This window comes from Dipodomys ordii, unplaced genomic scaffold (assembly GCF_000151885.1).
Source record: "Dipodomys ordii isolate 6190 unplaced genomic scaffold, Dord_2.0 Scaffold2, whole genome shotgun sequence".
NCBI classification, from domain to species: domain Eukaryota; kingdom Metazoa; phylum Chordata; class Mammalia; order Rodentia; family Heteromyidae; genus Dipodomys; species Dipodomys ordii.
Window position 1 is genome coordinate 36,190,492 of NW_012267218.1, and position 23,693 is coordinate 36,214,184.

A 23,693-nucleotide genomic window follows, 5' to 3' on the forward strand; every position below is an offset into this window, starting at 1 on the left:
TGTCCATGAGACTTTTAGCTGTGTCTCAAATGATGAAATACACTAGCCTTGACCAAAAAAGCTTAGAAACAATACCCACGTCCTGATTTCAAGCCACAGTACTGAGACCAAAAAATAAACCAGACCATTCTACTCATCATTAGTAATGGACTACAGGGCCAAGGACTGAACCCAGGGTTCTCATGTTAGGTAGCAATATTCTTCGTTGTGGCATAAAAGGTGTCTGGTGTGTTTGGTTTTTAACTTCAGATGAAAAAAATTTTTTTAAGTGATACAAGAACAAAAATATTCTTGACTCCTTACAAACTGAAGAGTCTTTAAACTCCCAAAATGAAACATCTTTCTATTGTCACACCTGAACATTTATAACTAGGACTGGCCAGTCATTTTACTATAGAAAAGTGAGGGAACAGTGCCCTCAATTATTTACTAGTTGACAGGCTAAGTTTCAAAAACACAACAGGTGGGGCTGGGAAGGTGGCTCAGTGGTAGAGCACTTACTTTGCATGCTCAAGGCCCTGGGTTCGATTCCTTAGCACCACATAAGCAAAAAGAAAAAAGCCGGAAGTGGCGCTGTGGCTCAAGTGGTAGAGCGCTAGCTTTGAGCTGAAGAGCTGAGGGACAGTGCCTAGGCCCAGAGTTCAGGCCCCATGACCGGACCCAAAAAAAAAAAAAAAAACACAACAGGATGACTAAGGAGGTTTTGTTTTCAAGAACCCCAATTTTGTCAAGCTCACATTAATCGTACAATTCAATGTTTAGAAGTCAACATTTTAATGAAAATTGGTCAGTAAGATGTGTACTCCATTGGGCTAAATAGTTACATGGGATGTGACTGAAACTTAAAATATAACAGATTCTGAAATGTTACATATTATCATCATCTGATTCATCTTCTTCCTTCAAAGATTCCTGTTAAGAGAAAAAAATGTTTAAAATTGATTCTCAGTATTTTTGTGTCCTACACCTATGGATAAGAAAACAACCTGAACTCACTTGCACTTGTCATTAAAAATTGCTTTATTGCCAGGTTCACATTTGTAATCCTAGCCTAAAGAGGCTGAGATCTGGGGGTCACAATTTAAAAGCCAGCCTGGGCAGAGCACTGGCCTTGAACAAGAAGAGCTCAGGGACAGCACCCAGGCTCTGATTCCAAGCCCCATCATACTCATTCATACATATACACACTCTCTTTCTTTCTCTCTCTCTAGCGGAAAAGTGAGTGTTATCTTAGAATAAAATACTCAAATTAATGGCAGGCATATATTGCTCTAACCATCAATCATTATTGATTTGAGCACACATATAGAAAAGCATTAAATAGCCTGTAAAGAACCCTGGCAATTTTCACCAAAAAGTTATGTATGTGTATGGTTTGTGGGGGAGTTTTGGAACTAAAACAACTTTATAGCCTGAGTTCAACTCACATGTTTAAGTCAACCAAATTACTTCATTATTCAGTGATTTTGGTGGGACTTACCTTAGCATATTTCTCTGCTTCTTCCTTTATATCTTTTGGAACAATTTCATGTCTTCCTTTGGTTACTATAAATTAAAACATTTATTGAAAATGAAGATTATACTGTGATTCACATTACCATGCAGCCTACTCAATCCACAAGAGGTACAACTCTTTTTTTTTTTTTTTGGTCGGTCATGGGGCTTGAACTCTGGGCCTGGGCGCTGTCCCTCAGCTCTTCAGCTCAAGGCAAAGCACTTGCCACTTGAGCCACAGCACCACTTCCAACAGCTCTTTCTAAAATTGTATTTTGAGAATACCAGATAACATACTGGACATGGTAGCTTACAAATTCCAGGTATTTGGGAAGCTATTTTCCCAGCCTAACTCTCACATCTCAACAAAACAAGGAAGGCCAGGTGGTACACACCAGATATTCCTGCTACTGGGAAGCATAAAGAAAGAACTATGATCCCTCAGCAAAAAAAATGAGACCCTGTCTGAAAAACCTAAAGCAAAATGGCTCTATGTGTGGACCAATGAAGGCCCTAAATTTAAAACCCCAGTAAAGCCCAAAAAAGATAAAGGAGGGAAATGCTTTGAACTCATTTTTCTGTTTCAACAAGACTAAAAAATGTGCCCAAATTAAGCTCTTTTGAAAACTAAGTTATGCTTTATAACTCTTGAGTACTGAGATGTAGCACTGAGATAGATTTTGAGAATCACAAATAACCTTTGAAAGCACTCGGGCACTACACCACACTAGGGTAAAAAACTTCATTTTTCAGTAGTATCTTCTAGAACTATGAAGTGGATTTCTTAAAATGGTTAGCTATTCACAACTTTTCCTTCATTAGACTATCTGGTAATTGTTATGGATTTGGAAACACAAATTAAGAAGCAAATTAAGTACAGATAAGAAACCTCCAAAAACAACTTACATTCACCAACCCAGCTGAGCTCTAATTCGAAAGCTTTATCCTTAACTTCATCATGTACTATGTAAATTCTGGAACAGAAAGAAGAAATTAACTTCTAGGTCATCTCCAAACACTGAAGTGAGTACAAATTAGAAGTGCCATGTCTAATGTAAGTTATTTATAAGATTATCTTTTCGGGGCTGGGAAGGCACTTGCCTTGCACGCATGAGGCCCTGGGTTCGATTCCTCAGCACCACATAAGCAAAAAGAAAAAAGCCGGAAGCGGCGCTGTGGCTCAAGTGGTAGAGCGCTAGCCTTGAGCTGGAGTGCTGAGTGCCCAGGCCGGACCCCCCCCCCAAAAAAAAGATTATCTTTTCTAGTCTATTAGGAACATTAAAGACAAATTATACAGGAAGTGAACTAAAACACTTGCTCAACAAATACTAATAAAAACCTATTTAAGTTTAACCAATACATTCTTTTAAAACTAACTACAAAATATACCTCAGACAGATGGGCAACAGGGGCTCACACGTGTAATCCTAACTACTGAAGAGGCTGAGATCTGAGGACTGCCATTTGAAGCCAGCCCAGACAGGAAGGTCTGTGAGACTCATCTCCAAGTAACCACCAGAAAACTAGAATTGAGCCAGGCGCTGGTGGCTCACACCTGTCATTGTAGCTACTCAGGAGGCTGAGATCTGAGGATCACAGGTTAAAGCCAGCCAGCCCAGGCAGGAAAGTCCTTGAGACTCTTATCTCCAGGGACAGCACCCAGGCCCAGAGTTCAAGGCCCAACCCTCACCCCCACAAAAAAATACATCTCAGAAAAAACACTGACTGACACAAGAAAAGGCTAACATTAATTTGTCTTTACAAGGTATTTTTCTCTGCTGCAAAATTACTTCATAAGCCAAGTACAAAGCCTTTAGTTCAAACTCCAGTGCCACTCTCCTCCAAAACTAAGTAAAACAGAGACAAAATACACTAAGAGCTGGGTCCCTAAACCTAGTTCATATGGTTAGATAGAATGTGCAAATAAGTGCTACGAAATCTCCAAAACAATTGCAACTTTTAAAGTTGGAGAAGTGATAAAACCAGTATCTTGTTGGATTAGTTATTACCAAAGAACAGGCTCACTGACACTGAGAGAGGAATCTTTTTAAAACACTCCCCACATTTGACTTTGATTGCTTACGCTTTCAAAACTTATTAGTGTATTCTACTTTATACATCTATTCATGTAAACCACTTAAGTTTCTTTTGTTGGTGGTGGGTTTTTGTTTTGTTTTGCTATCCTGGGGCTTTTGAGCTTCTTTTGCTCAAGTACTCTACCACTTGAACCATCCTGCCACTTCTGGCTTTTTCTGTTTACATGGTACTGAGGAATCTAATCCAGGGCTTCATGCATGCTAGGCAAGCACTAAGCCACATTCCCAGCCTTAGTTGTTTTTGTTTTATTAGTTGTGGGGCTTGAACTCAGGACCTGGGCACTGTCCCTGAACTCTTTTTGATCAAGGCTAGTGCTCTACCACTTTAAACCACAGTGCCACTTCCACTTTTCTGGTGATTAATTGGAGACAACAGTCTCAAGGACTTTCCAGCCTAGGCTGGCTTTTACCCACAACCCTTAGATCTCCTGAGTAGCTAGGATTAGAAGCATGACCCATTGGCACCTGGCAGTCATTTAAGATTTTCTTTTGCTTAATGTTTTTAGGGACTGTTTATACAAAAAGAATTTTAATGATCAACTTAAATCTGGAAAAGAAAAACATTTTTCCCAGAGAAACAGTAAATTCTTTATTTTATCCAGCATGTATCATATGCATAGCCATAAACTTGTATGATCAAATGTATGATATTTGGTATAGTTCAGTGATACAGTATATATTAGCCTGCCTGAACCTCTGAGTCTCATTACTTGGGCAACAAAGAAAGACAGTAAGTAAGCTTTCTAGTGTCCTTACAATTTTTTTTTTTGGGGGGGGGGGGTCTGGTCATATGGCCTGAACTCTGGGCCTGGGTACTGTCCTTCAGCTCAAGGCTAGCACTCTACCACTTGAGCCACAGAGCCACTTTTGGCTTTTTTTTTCTGCTTATGTGGTGCTGAGGAATCGAACCCAGGGCCTTAAGCATGCAAAGCGAGCGCTCTACAACTGAGCCACCTTCCTAGCCCCTGTCCTTATACTTTTAAACACTGTAACACTACTGCTTAAAATGGAGCTTACTTTCTCAGAAGTTGTACCTCTACATCCCATCTGTAACTTTATTTAGTCAAACTTTTATTTTTTTTTGTCAGTCGTGGGTCTTGAACTCGGCTTGGGCTCTGTCCCTCAGCTCTTCAGCTCAAGGCAAGCGCTCTACCACTTGAGCCACAGCACCACTTCTGGTTTTCTGAGTGGTTTGTTGGAGATAAAGTCCTGCCCTGGACTTTCCTGCCCTGGCTGGCTTTGAACCGAGATCCTCAGATCTCAGCCTCCTAAGTAGCTAGATTACAGGCATGAGCCACCGGCTGCGCCCAGCTGTAACTTTAGACTGGCGCCAGTGGCTCACGCCTTGTAATCCTAGCTACAAAGCAGATTGAGATTCTGAGGATCATGGTTCAAAGTCAGCCCGTGCAGGAAAGTGAGACTCTTATTTCCAATAAACTACCAAAAAGCTGGAAATGGTGCTGTGGCCTTGATCTGAAGAGCTCAAGGACAGCACCCCAGGCCCAGAGTTCAAGCCCCATTACCGACAAAAAAAGTAACTTTAAGGATATTCTGGCTGGCGTATATCTCCAGACCAAAGCCCTGAGTTCACCACCCAGTAGCAAAATGCAGGAAGAAATTTTTAATATGTTAAATACATTTTCCAATATAAACACTCTTAGAATTATATGCATGGAAAAGCCAACTGAGGTGTCTTTGCAGATGGTAAGGAGGAAAATTTCAACTTACATTTTTGCAACTTCTTTAACAACATCACGGCAGGTCATTTCTTTCATCTACAGAAAAAAAAACTAATTTTATGAAATAAAACTAAAAAAACTAAAGTTTACAATTTCAATATTAATATGCAAAAATGTATCCTATTAATTTAATATTAAACTTATAAAAATTCAGAACCTTCTACAAATCTTTTCTCATTGGTAGACTTGGAATTTTGGTAAGAAAGCTGATTTTCTTTATAGCCAAATGAAGATAATACGCTTACCAACCATGAGTACCTATAAGACAGTAGATAAATATAAGGGACAGATGAAAGAATAAGAGAAAAGCTAATTCACAGGGTAACTGTGACCAACTTTGTTAAAATACCAACTATGACTTACTAAATTCTTTCTACAGGTAGATTCTTCATTAGTAAGCAAGGTTACAGTGCAGGGTAACAAAGTATATCTCCATGTGAAACTGAAAGTTATTAAATCCTGCCTATAACAAGTTTCTGACAAAGCAGTAAAAAATTTATGGATACTATATATAAAGTTGATTGGTTTGGGGCTAAACAGAAAACTAGGTTTTAAACTTTGATCAGTATCTGAACTTTTGGCTTCAGGGGAAGAAAAAGTGGGCAGTTTAACAGGGTGTAAGCTTCATGCCTTTGTCTAGGATCAAACTAAGAAGAGGAATTGGAGTATAGACTGTAAGGTTTGTTCTTATGACATAAAAGTGATTCAAAGAAAAATGATACAGGGGAAAAAAACACAAACTTTTTGTTGTAGTTGATTCTATGACATTAACTCAATTTGAAAACATCAAAAATTTCAAGAGCTCAAGAAGGATATATGAATGAGCTTCAATGACTTAGTAACATTACAAAGGAAGGTGTTTTTTTGTCTTTCTGAATTGAGACCCATTAAGTTTCTAAAGGGAGCTGGATACTAGTGGTTCATACTTGTAAAGTCCTAGCTACTCAGGAGGCTGAGATCTAAAAATCACAGTTCAAAGCCAGCTCAGGCAGAAAAGTCCATTAGACTCCCATTAGACTCTTATCTCCAATTAATGATGAGATAACAAGTGGAGCTGTGGCTCCAAGTGGTAAAGCACTAGCCTTGGTCTAAAGAGCTCAGGATCAGCTCACAGACCAAGTTCAAGCACCTGGCTGACCAAAAAAAAATTACAAAGGGATCAATGATACAATTCTATAAACGTGATCCCACTTACAAATGTAACTACTTAGCTTCCAAAAATGTTATAAATGTCAAACAATACAATATCCTTGGGTTGAGGTCTCATTTTTGTTGATAAGCTTCACTGAGCAAAATTCAAGCATTAAATATATATTACCTGAAGTTTTTCTATTTCTGTCTTTGCAGCTTGCCTGGCTTTGCCAATGGCACAGCCCCAATAACCCTATTAAAAATCGAACATACAATCATTCAGTTAGTAAACTGTATCATTAATGAGCACTGCTATTTAAAAGCAAATAACAAATGTGTCAAAGCATTCTTAATGTCCAATTACTCAAAAAAATTTAAATACCAAACTTAAAAACCAGACTTATACATGCTAGGCAAATGCTCTACTACTGAGCTCCACATCCAGCTCTACATTTAGATTTAAGACATAATATTTACAATATTACGTAGCATACTGAAAGCCACAAAATTTCCATCTATGTCATAGCCATAGTTATTAATGATAAGCAAGAGAACATCACTTTTTTAATGAATTTTAAGGAAACTTCATGTAATCCAAATGTAAGACAAATACTAATGAGATAAGAACTTAAAATAGTTCAAAATACTCACATAAGAAACACCTGATGGGTCAATCATGTACAGTTGTGCACCATCATTCACACTGTAAGACCCTAACATGAAACTGCATAAAACATTTAAACCAAAGGTTAGTAATACTAAGTATGTATTTCTTCAGAAAAAAGAAAAAATCAAAATGATGTTAGCTGCTATGCTAGTGCTTCACACCTGTAATCCTAGCTAAGCAGAAGGCTGAGATCTGAGAGAGGATGGAGGTCCAAAGCCGATGAGACTTTTTTTTGGTCAGTCATGGGACTTGAACTCAGGGCCTGGATGCTGAGCTTTTTTTGCTCGAGGTTAGTGTTCTACCACTTTGAGCCATAGCATCACTTCCATATTTCTGGTGATTAATTAGCAATAAAGAGTCTCATAGTATTTCCTATACAGGCTTACTTTGAACCACGACCCTCAGATCTCAGCCTTCTGAGTAGATAGTATTCCTAGCATGAACCACCAGTGCCCAGTCCCATGAAATTCTTATTTCCAATTAACTACCAAAAATGCCACAAGTTGAACTGTGGCTCAAGTGGTCAAGCTCTTGCCTTAAGCAAAAAAGCTTAGAGACAGCATTCCCAACCCCGAGTTTAAGCCCTAGGACTGATAAACACACACAAAATAAAAATTAAAAAAAATATATAGATAGATAGATAGATATAGCTAGCTGGGTGCCGGTGGGTCACGCCTGTAATCCTAGCTACTCAGAAGGCTGAGTTCAAAGCCAGCCCAGGCAGGAAAGTCCATGAGACTTGTATTTCCAATAAACCACCAGAAAACCAGAAGTGGCACTGTGGCTTTAAGGAGTAGAGCCTTGAGCGGAAGAGCTCAGGGACAGTGCCCAGATCCAGAGTTTAAGCCCTATGACCAACAGGAAAAATAAAAAATAAAAAGCTGGACAAAAATGACAGCTTCGAAGTTAAACATTTTGATAAGGTTAGTTTCAATGGACAAAATGTCATGATAGCATTCCTCTGAGAAACCATTTTTTAATATTTACACTTATTCCCGGTCATTACTCCAAATGAACTTTTTTTTCTCCAGAAGCAAAAATGCCAGCACTTTACTTTTAAAAGCCAAAGAGTAACAAAAATTATGAAATGTAATTTTTTAATTACTGTTTAAAACTCCATTTAAAAGCATTTGACCAGAGTACTTAAGTTATATCAAAATGGAGGTTAATGAGAAAAGTGTAGTATAATTACCTACTTAATGACATGAAAGGTATTCATAATCACAATTTCCTGAGAATATCAGGGACTTAAAACCAGAGAAATTATTTAAATCAGATTATTGTAATTATGTATTCTGGTTTTATCATTTCAATTCTGTATTATCCATCACTATTCAAAAATAACGTTCCTGGATACTTTTAATTATTACACTATTTTTTAGTAAGAATTTATATTAATGTATAAAAAGGCTAAACTACTGAGGCAAATGGGTATCTAGATTACAGATCTGACTTTTGAGTATCACAAAATATTCATACCTGCAGCCAAAAGGTCTAACAGCACTGTACAGTGTATAAGCATGTACGTACATAGCCACTCTGTCTGCAAGATGCTGAGGATAAACAGAAGAATGTTAGTACATTTTTTCATTATTGTTCATAAAGTTCCTCAATATGTCAACTTACTTTCAGGGGAATGTTATAGCCAAAGTTAGATCTAAAGTTGGAAGCTTCTTCTCTTGCTATGTCTGCTAAAGAACGAGCATCTGCCAACAAACCTGCTACTGCCTGTAGAAGAGAAAAAAATCAATAAAAATTCTTTAAGCAAATAAAACCTCTAATTGTTTATTAATATTTTTTGAGCTTAAAGTTCTTTATAGGCATTCTGATACTTGAGTATGGAAACTGAATTAATTTACTATGCCTAACTTTGTTTTGCCCAAAAATATATTCAGAAGTAACATTTCTAACATAATCCTACTATACCCAGTGGCTCACGCCGGTAATCTTAACTACTCAAAAGGTTGAGATCTGAGGATCACAGTTCAAAGCCAGCCCAGGCAGTGAGATTGTTATCTCCAATTAACCACCAGAAAACCGGGAGTGGTGCTGTGGGTCAAGTGATAGAGCACTCACCCAGAGTTCAAGCCCCAAGACCAAACAAAAAAAAAAAAAAAAAACAGCAGGGTACTGATGGATCATGCCTGTATAATTTCAAGCTACTAAGGAGGCTAAGATCTGAGAATTGCAATTCAAACATGGACAGGGCAGGAAAGTCCATGACATTCTTATCTCTAATTAGCCACCAGAAAACCAGAAGTAGGGCTGTGGTTCTAAGTAGTAGAGCACTACTAGCCCTGAGCAGAAGAGTTCAGGGACAGAGCCCAGGCCCTGAGTTCAAGCCCTGTGACAACAAAAAACAAAACATAAAAAAAAAAAAAAAAACAAAGCCGGGCGCTGGTGGCTCACGCCTGTAATCCTAGCTACTCAGGAGGCTGAGATCTGAGGATCGCGGTTCAAAGCCAGCCCGGGCAGGAGAGACCGTGAGACTCCTATCTCCAATAAACCACCAGAAAACCGGAAGTGGCGCTGTAGCTCAAGTGGTAGAACGCTCGCCTTGAGCTGAAGAGCTGAGGGACAGCGCCCAGGCCCAGAGTTCAAGCCCCACGACCGACAAAAAAAAAAAAAAACAAGATAAAGAACAATCTTGATCAAGAATGATCTTTACGAATTATATGTTTATAAGTTTTGGTCTAGCCGGGCGCTGGTGGCTCACGCCTGTAATCCTAGCTACTCAGGAGGCTGAGATCTGAGGATCGCGGTTCAAAGCCAGCCTGGGCACGTAAGACCGTGAGACTCTTATCTCCAATAAAACCACCAGAAAACCGGAAGTGGCGCTGTAGCTCAAGTGGTAGAGCGCTTGCCTTGAGCTGAAGAGCTGAGGGGCAGCGCCCAGGCCCAGAGTTCTAGCCCCATGACCGACAAAAAAAAAAAAAAAGTTTTGGTCTAAAAGGCACAACTATACCTCATCTTTTTCAGTCTACTGGTTAAAACTTCAGTAAGAAACTAAAATAGGACAATCTTTAAAGATTAGTGGCTTAGAACTAGTTCCTGCATATGTGTTGACATGACCTGGTACATTTGCAATAAAATTGGAGTCAGTATGGGACAATTAAATTTGTAGTAAAGATACAATGTTTCAGTTTTACAATATTTTACATTTCTTCCCCTTTTTTTTTTTGGGGGGGGGAGGCCAGTCCTGAAGCTTGATCTCCGGGCCTGGGCACTGTCCTTGAGCCTCTCTCTGTGTTCAAAGCTAGCCCTCTACCACCAGACACTTCTGACTTTTTCTGTTTATGTGGTACTGAGTAATCTAACCTAGGGCATCATGCATGCTAGGCAAGTGCTCTACTGCTAAGCCATTTTCCCAGCCCCAGTATTTTACAATTCTTTCAACATTATCATCTCTGAGCAGCTGAATTGTTAGTTATAAAAATAAAAGTTGAGGGGCTGGAAAGCTAGGCTCAGTGGTAGAGTGCTTGCCTTGCATGCCTGAGGCCCTGGGTTCGATTCCTCAGCACCACATAAGCAAAAAGAAAAAAGCCGAAGTGGCACTGTGGCTCAAGAGGTAAAGCGCTAGCCTTGAGCTGAAGAGCTGAGGGACAGCGCCCAGGCCCAGAGTTCAGGCCCCACGACTGGACTGCCCCCCCCCCAAAAAAAAGTGTAGGAAGTTTGCAGAATACCAGACATTTAGTAACTAGACCATTAGGTTTTGTTTTGTTTTTCAGTCCTGGGGCTTGAACTCCTCAGGGCCTGGGCACTGTTCTTGAGCTTCCTTTGCACAAGGTTAGCATCCTACCACTTGAGTCACAGCACCACTTCCAGCTTTTCTGTGTACATAGTACTAAGGAATGGAACCCAGGGCTTCATGCATGCTAGGTAAGCACTCTACCACTAAGCCACATTCTCACCCCCATTATGTATTACTGAACTAAAAAAAAATCATGAAAAAAATAATTCAAACTCAAGGTACCATAAAATGAAAGTTTTAGAAACTGCTGTCTTAGACCTGCACAATTTAAAAGTACTGTAAGAATCTTTAACAACCTTTTACCTTTAGTAAGAGTAATTTTAATTTTACCAAGTAACATACACTCATTATATATTATACAGTTTACGCAATTATTTTTAATCATATAAACACTATATGAGATAGACAGTTTATCCTTAGTTAGGTGCCAGTGGCTCATGCCTGTAATCCTAGCTACTCAGAAGGCTGACATCTAAGGATTATGGTTTAAAAATCAGCCTATTCCAGAAAGCCCTTAACTTTTTTCTTTGCCAGTCCTGGGGCTTGAACTCAGGGCCTACTTAGGCTCTGTTACTGAGCCTCTCTGTGCTCAGGGTAGCACTCTACTACTTGAGCTACAGATCCACTTCTGGCTTTTCCTGAATAATTTATTGGAGGTAAGAGTTTCACAGGCTTTCCTGCTCTGGCTGGCCTGGAACTGTGTTAGATCTCAGGCTGCTGAGTAGATAGGATTACAGGCACGTGAGCCACTGGAGCCCATCCCCTTACGACTCTTACCTCTAACTACCAAAAAATACAAGAAGTGGAGCTGTGGTAGAGCACTAACCTTGAACAAAGCTCAAGCATAGTACACAGGCCCTACGTTCAAGCCCCAGAACCAGCAGGGAAAAAAAGTTTATCTTTGCCTTACAAATCAGGAGACTATTTAGAATTATGTCCCAAAGGTGACCCAACCTAGTTAAGTTTCAACATTTAAAGAATCATAGAAGCCAAGCCCCAGTAGCTCACACCTGCAATCCTAGCTACTCAGAAGGATGAGATCTGAGGATCAAGGGCAGGAAAGTCAAGACTCTTATCTCCAATTAATCATCAGAAAATGGGAAGTGGTGCTGTTGTAGCTCAAGTGGTAGAGCGCTAGTCTTGAGCTGAAGAGCTGAGGGACAGCGTCCAGGCCCAGAGTTTAAGCCCCATGACCAATCCCACCCCCCAAAAAATCAGTTGCTATTACAGAACTGGTAGAATCTTATCTACTAGTGATATATGCTGCCAAGATGTCATTTTCCATTACATTTTTTCACTTGTCACCACCGGAATGCTATCCTTCTTTTCAACAATGAACTGTTTAAACCTTAGCAACTCACTGTTATCTATTATTGCCTCAATATTAAAAAATTGGTTCTTAGAATCAGAATTTAGTGTATTTCATTCTATAAGTTACTTCCAAAGAAACTGAACAAAGCAATATGTGACCTTACCATTCCAACATGCCGATCAACATTAAAAAGCCGTTTGTTAGAACCTTCTTCATAAAGTTTAGAAAGGACTAACTTCTCCACCCCAAAGACAACTCCATCTTTACATCTGATCCCAATAGCTGTACTGAAACAAGAAAATCAATTTAACTGAAAGAAGAATTGTAAATTTAACAAAACCATAGAGGTAACATTCAGCTGGGCATTGGTGGCTCACTGTAATCCTAGCTACTCAGGAAGCCAAGATCTGAGGATCACAGTTCAAAGCTAGCCAAGGCAGGAAAGGCCAAACCTCCTACCACCAAAAGACAGAAATGAAGCGTAGCTTTAGTAGTATAATGCCAGCCTTGAGCTAAAAGAAAGCTATCAACTGTGACTAATATGATCTTGTTTTGGTTCCTTTGTTCATTCATTCCTATTTTCCTTTTAACAAATATATTGCTTCTAGTAAACATACGAGAATAAAATGTTCTACCACAACTATTTAAAAAATTAACCTAGCTGGTCACAAATGGCTCATGCGTGTAGTCCTAAACTACTAAGGAGGCTGAGATCTGAGAAATGTTCAAAGCCAGCCCAGGTAGAAAAAAAAGTCTCTATGAGACTCTTATCTCCAATTAAACACTCAAAAACCGGAAGTGGCACTTTGGCTCAAAGTGGTGAGCACTAGACTTAGCAAAAGAGCTCAGGAGAGTGCCCAGGCCCTAAGTTCAAGCCCCACAACCACCAAAAAAACAAAAACAAAAAACTCAAAAGCTAGAGAAATTGGACTGGGAAGTTGGCTCAGTGGTAGAGCACCTGCCTTGCATGCATGAGGCCCTGGGTTCGATTCCTTAGCACCACATAAGCAGAAAAAAAGCCAGAGTGGCTGTGGCTCAAGTGGTACGGCGCTAGCAGGAGCTGAAGAGCTGAGAGACAGTGCCCAGGCCCAGAGTTCAGGCCCCACAACCGAGAAGAAAAAAAAAAGGCTAGAGAAATTGCATAATCAAAACAAAACATATTAGTCAGATGCCAGTGGCTCATGCCTGGACCATATAGTGGTCTATAAGAGGCCTCCCAAAATCTGATAAAACCATGAAGTTCATTCCCAGAAAAATGAAAAAATGCACAAAAATTACCTTGCAAAATTTTGTCTTTCCCCCATACTTTAGGTATCATTAGTGGCTCCCCTTTAAAGTTTAAACTCCTCTTCCCAGATGTCTGGGTAAAAATCCTGAGAATCTTGTCAGAGTTCACCAAATACACAATTTTGTTATAAATCCTGGACTCTACTAAATTTCACCTCACTGTCATCCCTCCAGCACCTCTAATGACATGCTCACTGTTGCCTCATGTCTTTGAAGTTATTCTGGGTAGTAGGGTTTATTTCCCCCTTGTCACTCAAGGCACAGTTAAGTCTATTTCCATAAACATCTGCAAATTTCCTTGATGTTAATCTCTTACAGCCAGTAGAAGGCTTTCCTAATTATTCCAACTCACCTTCCTCACTAATGTTTAGAATCTACCACAATCTGCATTTTAAACTAAAAGTTCTCAACATGTAATTCTGGAATTTCCTGGGAGGGAATATTATAGAAAGAATTATCTTAAGCATACAAAAACGGTCAGGTGTCTGTGGCTCACACCTATAATCTTTGGCTACTCAAGAGTCTGAGGAATGTGATTCAAAGCCAGCTAGAGCAGAGAAGTCCATGAGACTCTTACCTCTAATTAACCACCAAAAGGCATTAAGAGGAAATGTGGTGGCAAGTGGTAGAGTGCTATCCTTGAGCAAAAGAGCTTAGGGACAGTGCCCAGGCCCTGAGTTCAAGCTATAGGACACGGGGACACACACACAGAGACACACACACCCGCCACCCCCCCCCCCATCTATGCCTTGTCCACTTGTGGACTGATGGTTCAGAAGCAATGGTGTGTAGATAACATAATTCAAGCCAGTGACAACAATACACTGCTAAGGACTATACTCTTTACCCCCTAATCACAGTTCTAAAAGAGCTACTTTCAGTTAAGAATGTCCTAGATTAAGTAATGTTTATTAATCTCAAACCTTAGTTTGTTCATTTGTTCCTTTCTTCCTTCCTTTCTTTTTGGTGATGGTCCTGGGACTTGAACTCAGGGCCTAGCCAATGTCCCTGTGCTTTTCTGCACAAAGTGCTGCATCACCTAAGCAACAGCTCCACTTCTAGCTAATTACTCAGGAGGCTGAGATCTGAGGATCACCATTTGAAGCCAGCCCAGGTAGGAAAGTCTATGAGACTGCTACCTCCAAACTACCAGCAAATCCAGAAGTGGAGCTGTGACTAAAGTGGGAGAGCACCAGCCTTGTACGAAATAGCTAAGGGACGGCACCCAGGCCCCTAGTTGACACCTCAGTACCGGAACCAAAAAACAAAAGCATTATCTTCAAACTGACATGTTGAATTCAAACCTCTTTGTACAATTAACAATATAAATAAAGCTGGGTGCTGGTGGCTACGTCTATATAACAAATTAATAATCAAGAATCTCAAAAAGAATAATGAACTGGCAAAATGATAATGAATGTGGTTTTAGCCAGGGGCTGGTGGCTAACACTTGTAATGTTATCTATTCAGGAGACTGAAATCTGAGGATTGTGGTTCAAAGCCACCCTGGGCAGGCAAGTCCATGAGACTTATCTCCAATAAACCACCAAAAAGCTGGAAGTATAACTGTGGCTCAAATGATAGTGTTAACTTTGGGCAAAAACGCTCAGGGGGCCGGGCGCTGGTGGCTCACGCCTGTAATCCTAGCTACTCAGGAGGCTGAGATCTGAGGATCGCGGTTCAAAGCCAGCCCGGGCAGAAGAGACCGTGAGACTCCTATCTCCAATAAACCACCAGAAAACCGGAAGTGGCGCTGTAGCTCAAGTGGTAGAGCGCTCGCCTTGAGCTGAAGAGCTGAAGGACAGCGCCCAGGCCCAGAGTTCAAGCCCCACGACCGACAAAAAAAAAAAAAAAAAAAAAAAAAACGCTCAGGGACAAGACCAGGTGGTGTTCAACCCCAAGGACTGGCACAATTTTTTAAAAAAGTGTTATTTACTACTCACTAAAAGCATATTTATTTCAAGTAAAACAATGTTTCTTACCTACTATTTTCCACCGCTTTCATAGCATATTCAACTTGAAAAACTCTTCCATCAGGAGAGAAGGTAGAGGCTGACAGGTCATACTAGGTGAAAAAGGCCAAGGATAAGTCTATAATACCACATCTTTGGCAGAAATGACAACACAATGTTTTTGTCTCCAAATGTCTTACACATGAGAAATGTGTTACATCCCAACACACAGTGACAATGGTAAAGAGAGTTACACATCTTCGACTTCTGCCTCCGAAAAGTAATGAGTGCAAGTCTTCTGAACTTATAAAACAGTACTGAAACATTTAAATTTGTGGCTGTGCTATTAACAAACTGAAAGACTGGTCTGATTTTACTTTGTATGAAACCAACGACAGCCTGGCAGACTCAAAGCTATATGGCAAAGTCACTATGTGAGAACACGAAGATAGTTATTCTTGCAGGACTTTATTTTCAAATTGGACCAGGCATAAAGCTAGGTGGAAATGCACCAGGAAAGGGAAAAAGAAAAGGACTCTGTGCCAACGGATCACACCTGTAATCCTGCTCATAAGGCAGAGAAGGATGGCAGTTCAAAGCCAATCCAGGCAGAAAATTCTGTGAGACTCCTATTTCCAGTTAACCAGCCAAAAGCCAGAGTGGAGCTATGGCTAAAATGATAAAGCTTCAGCCTTAAGCAAAGAAAAAGTTAAGCCACACTGTGTGGCTTACTTCACCAGCCCCAGTCCTTGTTTTATGTTTTGTTTTGTTTGAGGGATGAGGGAGTGATGGAAAGAACTACAGCAGACTGCTTTGCTAGAACAGGCCTTCTGGGGCAGTTAATTTTAAGATGAGTCACACTTAATGCCAAGGAACTAGCCATTTAGGAAAGATAAAGGAATAGAATTCTTGGCATCTGACACAAAAACCTTATGGTAGAAGCAAGCTTAACCCAGTCAAGGGACAGAAATAAGGTCACTGTGTCTTAAGTACTATGGATAAGAGAGTACACTATGCCTCTGAAGGGAAGAACCAACTCTGTTGGGTCTCAGGCTGGAATAGCTAGTGTACATGTTATTCTAAGGGCCGAGGATTTAGGAAAGTGGCAGAATACTTCTGTAGCATTTATAAGGCTCAGGGTTCCATTTCCAGCACTACAAAACAAAATAAAATAGAAAAGAAATTAATCGGTTTTTATTATTGTTTTTACTTTAGCACCTGAAATTGTGCCATTCACTGAGCTAAAGATTATAGGTTATGTTAGGAAAAACCCCAAAGCTCTACTTTGAAACTGCAGTATGAAATAATGACAAAAAAATGCATGGTGGTTCATACATGTAATGAGAGCATTTGGGAAAACTGAAGCAAGAAGATCACAAGTTAGAGGCCAATCAAGACTATATGTTGCCCTAGCCTCCTAAAAATAATCCCAGGCTAATGATGTAGCTCTGTGGAAGAAAACTTGCCAAGCATTTGCAAGGCACTGGGTTTAACTGCCAGCAAGGGATGAAAAGCAATAAAATGGACACAAACAGCAAACAAATAGTACTATCTGGAATTCTTGGGGGAAGTGAAGGCAGGAGATAAGCTTTGAACTGATACTTTTCGGAGATCATTATATCTTTTCATGATAAATTATCCTATATAATTATATTGAAACACTATTTTAAGTGGAGCACTGTTAATTGAAGTCCCTACTAATGTAGCCAGTTGCAAAGTCAGTTAGTTACAAGACACATATATGACTAGCCATGCCTCCTATCTCTCCACCACTTCAGCTCTCCCTCAGAGTTGATCTGGTGTGTTGGTATTGTTTTTTTGCTCTTTGTTTTACTACACTCCTGGCTCAGTTTTCTTACAGTGTTAAGTGCCATCAAGGATGCAAGTTTTCTGGGGACATATGTCCCACCTGCAGTCACTGGCTCTCTAATAACGGCTCCTGATGTAACCTCAAAGAAAGAAAGAAAGGAAGGAAGGAAAGGAAAGGAAAGAAAGGAAAGACGTATTATTGAGCACCTATCCAAAAAAATCTTCAGCATAGTCGAATGGACTAGACCATTCCAAACATAAAGTCCCTATGAGGAAACTCAACAGCAGTATTTCTGCTTAATGCTGCGTCTCCAAGTGTTTGGAACAAACCATACAGATGAACCGAGAAACCAGTTACTCAATGCCACTGATGTAAATAACCAGCGAATGTTTCCTACGGAGAGAAAAGTATGAAAAAAGGACAAGCAAAATAAAAGCACACCCGAGACGCTTCACAAACTACAGTAGCAAGACATGCACACACGCACCCCCCCAAACCCGCAGTAGTCAGAAGCATCATCAGAGCATTAAATGTTTACGGTATTATGCCAGGACGGTCAGTTAAATAACTTATACATGAAACCGAGGAAGAGGTGCAGGAAAAACGCAAAAGGCGCATCGTATTTAGTTTCCAGACTCCTCCTTCTTGTGGGGTCGGTGCAGACAGCGTTCCCAGGGATTGTTCCGGGGCTGCTCATCAGTGTCTTTTCCGGAAAGGCAGTCAGCGGCAGCCTGGCACCTGCAAGGCCCAGGGCTGGAAACTCGCACGGAGCCCTGTCGGCGGCGGGGCCTAGGCAGCGCTCGGGGGGTGAGCGGTCCCTCCATCCTACCACTCCCTACGGGAGCCTCCACTTTCGCTTTCCCGCCGTGACTCAGCAGGCCAAGGTAGTTCCAAACCCCACGGCGGCTCGGCCAAAGCGCCCACCCGCGGGCTGCACAGCCGGCGGGAGCCACACGGCGCCCCGGGGCGCGGGCCCGGGAGCCGGCGGCCAAGACCGCGAGCCTCCGGACTGCGAGGGCCTTCAGGCCCCGGCGCGCCCCACACCCCCCCGGGCAAAGCCCCCCTCGCGGACTGACCGGACTCGAGCCAACGCAGACCCTCAGGCCAGACGACCACAGAGCAAGCACGCGAGACACAAACTCACCCCGGTGCCGATGGAGCTCATTTTGCCGCAGACCCACCGGGACGCGCGGGGCTCCCACGCCTAAGAGGCCTGTTCCACGGCGCCGTGCACGCCAGCAACGGGCCCGCCTATTGGCTACGCTTTCAACCAATAGCCTTCCTCTCTGTGGCTGGTTCTCAGGTAAGAAGAGGATTGTGGGTAAAAAAAAAGAAAAGCAGGCGCGGATTGGCGGCGTGCATGCGCAGAAGTGACGGCGGTGGAGTTGGGGGAGGTCAGGCCGCCCCTTTCCGCTCCCGTTCCTTGAGCTTTGGCGGCTGCGCTTCTCCCCAGACACTAGTATTTACTTTTTAATTGCACTTCTCTCCTCCTCGCTTCATTCTTCCCTGAGCAAAAAGGAGAGGTGTTCCTGTAGACGTATAAGGAAAACGCGGTAGGGGAGAGGCGTCGTCCAGGCCGTGGCTTCCTGATTCCCGCCACAGCCATGCACAGCATGTTTCATCTTCGAGCTCTGAAGAAGCAAATTACACGGTGAAGGTATCATCCTTCAGCCTAACTGAACCTTACCAAAGCATTAGTGCCCTTTATGCATATTGAGGATGAGTCGGGTTAACGATAACCCCCATGAAAATAACTAATATCTCCAAAATACACTTAGCTGTTGCTGGTAAAATGGTAAATAAAATATACACCCTTCCCTCATGGAATTTGCATTCAATGAGAAGAAATAGACGGCAGACACAAAATAGCAAAGGAAATAGATGCACCTTAGCACTAAAAACAGTAGCAAGGGTTAGCCAACTGTTCTGGATGGGTGAGGTTAGGTGTTGGTGCTTCAGCCTGTGCCCAGGTTGGAAAGACTTCAGCCAAGCGACAAAGTGGCAAGCAAAGAAACAAAGATTCGTTTGCTTTCCTGGAGAGAAAAAGGAACTAACACCGTCGGAAGTGTAGGCCCTGAGCAGAGTTTGAGGCTTTCTAATCTATCAACTTTAGCTCACGGCTAGCGCTCTTTATTGAAATGTTGGCAAATTTCAATGTCCTTCATAAGCAAAAGAAAATCCAAGAGTACATACTGTATCCAATTATGCTTCTCATCTCCTTTTTTTTTTTTTGCCAGTTGTGGGGGCCTGAACTCTGGGCCTGGGTGCTGTCCCTTAGCTCTTCAGCTCAAGGCTAGCGCTCTACCACTTGAGCCATAGTGCCACTTCCGGCTTTTTCTGCTTATGTGGTGCTGAGGAATCGAACTCAGGGCCTACAGGCATGCAAGGCAAGCGCTCTACCACTGAGCCACCTTCCCAGCCCTGCTTCTCATCTCCTTTAAAAGTAGAAAATAGTTGCTTAGTATTTCTTTAATTTTTATGTCATATCCTTCTTTGAAGAATAGTTTATTTTGTGGAATATTCCTTAAAATAGGTTTATCTGATTTTTCATGATTAGATTCAGATGATGTATTTCCAGTAAGAATATTGCAGAAGTGACCTTGGGAGAACTTTAGATCGTGGACATAGGATCTCTATTTCTTCTATTACTGATGATGCTCATTTTGAACTTTTGCTTAAGGTTTCACCACCATTTTTCTGTTCACCACCATTTTTCTTTTACATTGATTATTGGTTTTCTACTGTAAGGTCATCACAAGTTTTTTGTTTTGTTTTGTTCTTTTTGTGCCTAGCCTAGGACTTGAACTCAGGGCTTGGGCACTATCCCTGAGCTTCTTTTACTCAAGGCTAGTGCACTACTAATTGAGCCACAGCTCCACTCAGGCTTTATTTGGTAGCTAATTGGAGATAAGAATCTCAAGGACTTTCTGCCTAGGCTGGCTTCAAACCACAAATCTCAGGTATCAGCCTCCTGAGTAGCTAGGATTACAGTCATGAGCCATCAGCTTCTTACTATAAGGAAAATTTCACTTAAGCTTGTTTTCTTTATTTTTTCAGTTATGGGGCTTGAACTCAGGGCCTTGACACTGTCACTGAGCTCTTTAACTCAGGGTAGTACTCTAGCACTTGGAGCCACAGCACCACTTCTACTTTTCTTGTGGTTAATAAAGAGTTTAACTGACTTTCCTGCCTGAGCTAGCTTTGAACTGCTATCCTCGGGTCTTAGCCTCCTTAATAGCTAGGATTACAGGGTGAGCCATCAGCACCCAGCTTTGACTTAGATTTAAATGACGTCTCTTGTTTCTATGCAATAGCTAAAGGAAATTAAAGAAGCAGAGGGATAGAAATATGGCTCAAGCAATTCAAACATCTACCTAGCAAATACCCTAATCTCTGAGTTCAAAGCCCAGTACTACCAAAAAAAGAAACAGTAGTTGGAAAGCTGCTAGTGCAGTTATGTGGACAATTGATACTGAATGAAGATTTCGAATAGAGTGGTGGCAATGATTTTAAATATGTAAGGCTTGCTGGAAAATTGGATGTGTAAAGTAAGGAAAAAGGCATGTGAGTGGCTTCTTCTTGCTATTGAAACATTATAACTGTTAGATTTTATTCCTGAGCAAATGGATAAGGAAAAGATTTGAATTTATTCCAAAGGTTAGCCACTTACTAAAAATTCTAGTTGCAATTCTCTTAGGAGGAGATCTTATTTAGACCAGGATAGGCCAAGGAAGTGCTGAACAAAACTAAATGTTACAGTCACAAAAAGGTTGAAAATAAAGTATCAGTACTCCACACTTGTTTGGGTATCTCCTTAAACTTTTAAATAGCTTCCCTACTCCTGTGGAATAAATGGTCTGAGTGCCTAGTAAACTCCATTGACTTTGGCACCTTTTCCTGAACCCACTGTCAGGTGACCTGCCTACTTTGAAACTGGTTGTTGACTTTTCTTGTGTCACAGCTTTGTGATCTCAGGTTCTTTGCATGATTCTTTATGAGACTTAAACGGGTAAGGATTTGTTTTAACCAAATTACTCCTAGTTACTTGTTCATCAGGAGGTGCGGCGTGGGGAGGGGGTTACTGGGGCTTGAACTCAGGGCCTGGATCTCTCACTTAGTTTTTCAATCATTGCCAGGGCTTTAGCACTTGAGAGTCCCTTCCACTCCCTAGTTAATTTTTGATGTAACATATACAAAATTGACTTGTAATTGATGCACCTTTCCATCAGGCTATCAGTCTGTTTTGTCTTTCTGTTAGAAGACCTAACAGTGTTTTGCACATGGTAGATACTTTAAATAAATCATAATAATGATTTTAATAATTACAAGAAACGAAGCTGGGCGCTGGTGGGTCATACGTGTAATCCTAGCTACTCAGAAGGCTGAGATCTGAGGATCACTGGTCAATGCCAGCCAGGGGAGTTAAGTCCGTGAGACTCTTTATCTCCAATAAACCAACAGGAAACCAGAAGTGGCACTGTGGCTCAAGTGGTAGAACACTAGCCTTGGGCTGAAGAGCTCAGGGACAGCACCCAGGCCTAGAGTTCAAGACCCACAACCGGCAAAAAAAAGAAAAAAAGAAAAATGATCATTAAATAATTATTCAACTACTAGTAATTATGTAAATATGCAACAAATCATATCTAATAATTATTATAAATGTTTTAGTGTGTAAAAAATCAAATTTACTGTCTTATTGTGGTAAGTGATAAAATAATCACAAACCAGTTTGCAATTATAATAAAAACAACTTACTAGTAATTATGATATTGTAAGGTTAGGATTTTAATAATCTACTTAAGAGTTAGGTTTACTTTGAAGTAATCTAAATAATTTTGACACAGCTTTTTTTTTCTTTTGTGCACATCCTGGGGCTCAAGTCTAGTACACTACCACTGAGCTGCAGCACTACTTCCATCTTTTTCTGAGTAGTTTATTAGAGATAAGAGTCTCATGACTTTGAACTGTGATCCTCAGATCTTAGCATCCCGAGGAGCTAGGGTTACAGGTGTGAGCCACAGGCACCCTGCTGACACATCTTATTTTTAAAGTTCAGGAAACCTGATATCCAAAGTGATTAGCTAACGGCTGTATTTTTGGAAGTGCTCTAAGCATTCTTTGCTAGTCTCAGGTTCACAACTAGGCTTGAACTTGCAATTTTGAGTATCACACTCTGTATCACAAAAACAGTGCAAAGTCCCTTATGTAGAAAGGGTCACCAATAGCTCAGAATACGTATAATTTCATAGGAAGTAACGCGTTGCAGTATCTTGGCTTGTTATAAATTGATCAAAATCGTGTCTTTCTCTTTTCATGGTAGACATGGTAGAAACGATTTCCTTCATCTTTAGAGTCAGGCACTGTAACCTTTCCCTCACATCTGGGGGTGGCCCTAGGTGTGAGCAACCTCTGAGCTGGCTCTCAGTGAACTGGCTCTCAGTGAACAAGTACCTGGAAGACACACACCTATTTTAATGGACTCAGAATTCCTTTTCCTCCATTTCACTTTATTGCTCCCTCCTCAATTGGTGAAACTGACCTTTGAGAGGTTGTTTCTGAATGCAGAGCTCAGCTATGTAGGATTTTAGTATGCCATTTGATAGAAGCTGTATAGTTTTTAATATGTTCTTAATTTTGTGGAAAAGAATAGAATTTCTAACACTTTAGAAATAAAAGTCAGTAGCTATGACAGACTCACGTTAGTTTTCAGCGATTTTGAGACACGTACAAAGTAACACTTGTTAAATCTACATGTATTAAACACGTTTTCTTTCTTTTTTTTTTGATTTTATAAATTTTTATTGTTTAAAGGGCTTCCTCTGTGGAGATTCACTCTTGCATATACTTTATATGAGTGAACTAATCGTGTATATAAGCATCTTGCTTCTGCGATCATATAGTAGGTTGTGTTTTGGGACTAAGATTCACATGTGGTAGAAAACACGCATCCTTTGTCTTTCTGGATCTGTCTTACTTCACTCAATGTAAACACGTTTTCTTAATTCTCAAAAAGAATGCCAAGTGGCCCAATTAACTAGGTCTTCAAAAACGAGGAATACACGAGGAATGCCAAGGAATGAAACCCGAATCTACATTCTTGTGAAAGGACAAAAAAGGGAGCCATCATGTCAGCTGCCCGGCTAGCTCAGTCGGTAGAGCATGGGACTCTTAATCCCAGGGTCGTGGGTTCGAGCCCCACGTTGGGCGCAAGTGTCTCTTTTTCTGGATTTTTTTGCACAAAATTATTTTCCCCAAATTGCATTTTACCTTTTGTTTTTCCGCAGCGTTTTGAGGATTATCACATCAGACCAGTAAAAAGCAAAACAGAACAACGTCAATGCGCCTCTCGGCGCGAACCAGCTCTCTAGAAACAAGTCCATTTAGGAAACGAAACCGCTGGCGAACTGCGCTTGCGCAGTGGGGCGCGCGCCCGGTTCCCCCAGCGCCTGCGTGC

At 41.0% G+C, this 23,693-nt stretch overlaps 1 protein-coding gene and 1 non-coding gene across 2 annotated transcripts; one reads left to right on the forward strand and one right to left on the reverse strand.

The window, feature by feature from the left end:
* Positions 1–755: 755 nt before the first annotated feature.
* On the reverse strand, positions 756–18,487 carry Psma3 (proteasome (prosome, macropain) subunit, alpha type, 3). Its single transcript, XM_013016944.1, has 11 exons — positions 18,384–18,487; positions 15,460–15,542; positions 12,354–12,477; positions 8,754–8,855; positions 8,607–8,680; positions 7,112–7,184; positions 6,648–6,713; positions 5,319–5,365; positions 2,401–2,468; positions 1,481–1,545; positions 756–912 (listed from the first exon to the last, which is right to left on the reverse strand). Exons 1-11 carry the CDS (start codon positions 18,402–18,404, stop codon positions 868–870), a joined length of 768 nt encoding a protein of 255 aa, XP_012872398.1. The 5' UTR covers positions 18,405–18,487; the 3' UTR covers positions 756–867.
* A 4,886-nt stretch (positions 18,488–23,373) lies between these two features.
* Trnak-cuu lies at positions 23,374–23,446 on the forward strand. Its single transcript has one exon. It is a non-coding gene; the product is annotated as a tRNA-Lys (tRNA).
* Positions 23,447–23,693: the final 247 nt, after the last annotated feature.

Excerpts from the sequence above, each read along its gene's own strand:
- Psma3 (XM_013016944.1), bottom strand. The coding sequence starts at position 18,404 with ATGAGCTCCATCGGCACCGGG. Across the intron at positions 8,856-12,353 it reads TTGATCGGCATGTTGGAATG|GCAGTAGCAGGTTTGTTGGC; the intron begins GTAAGGTCACAT and ends TCTCTTCTACAG. Across the intron at positions 1,546-2,400 it reads GCTCAGCTGGGTTGGTGAAT|TAACCAAAGGAAGACATGAA; the intron begins GTAAGTTGTTTT and ends TTTAATTTATAG.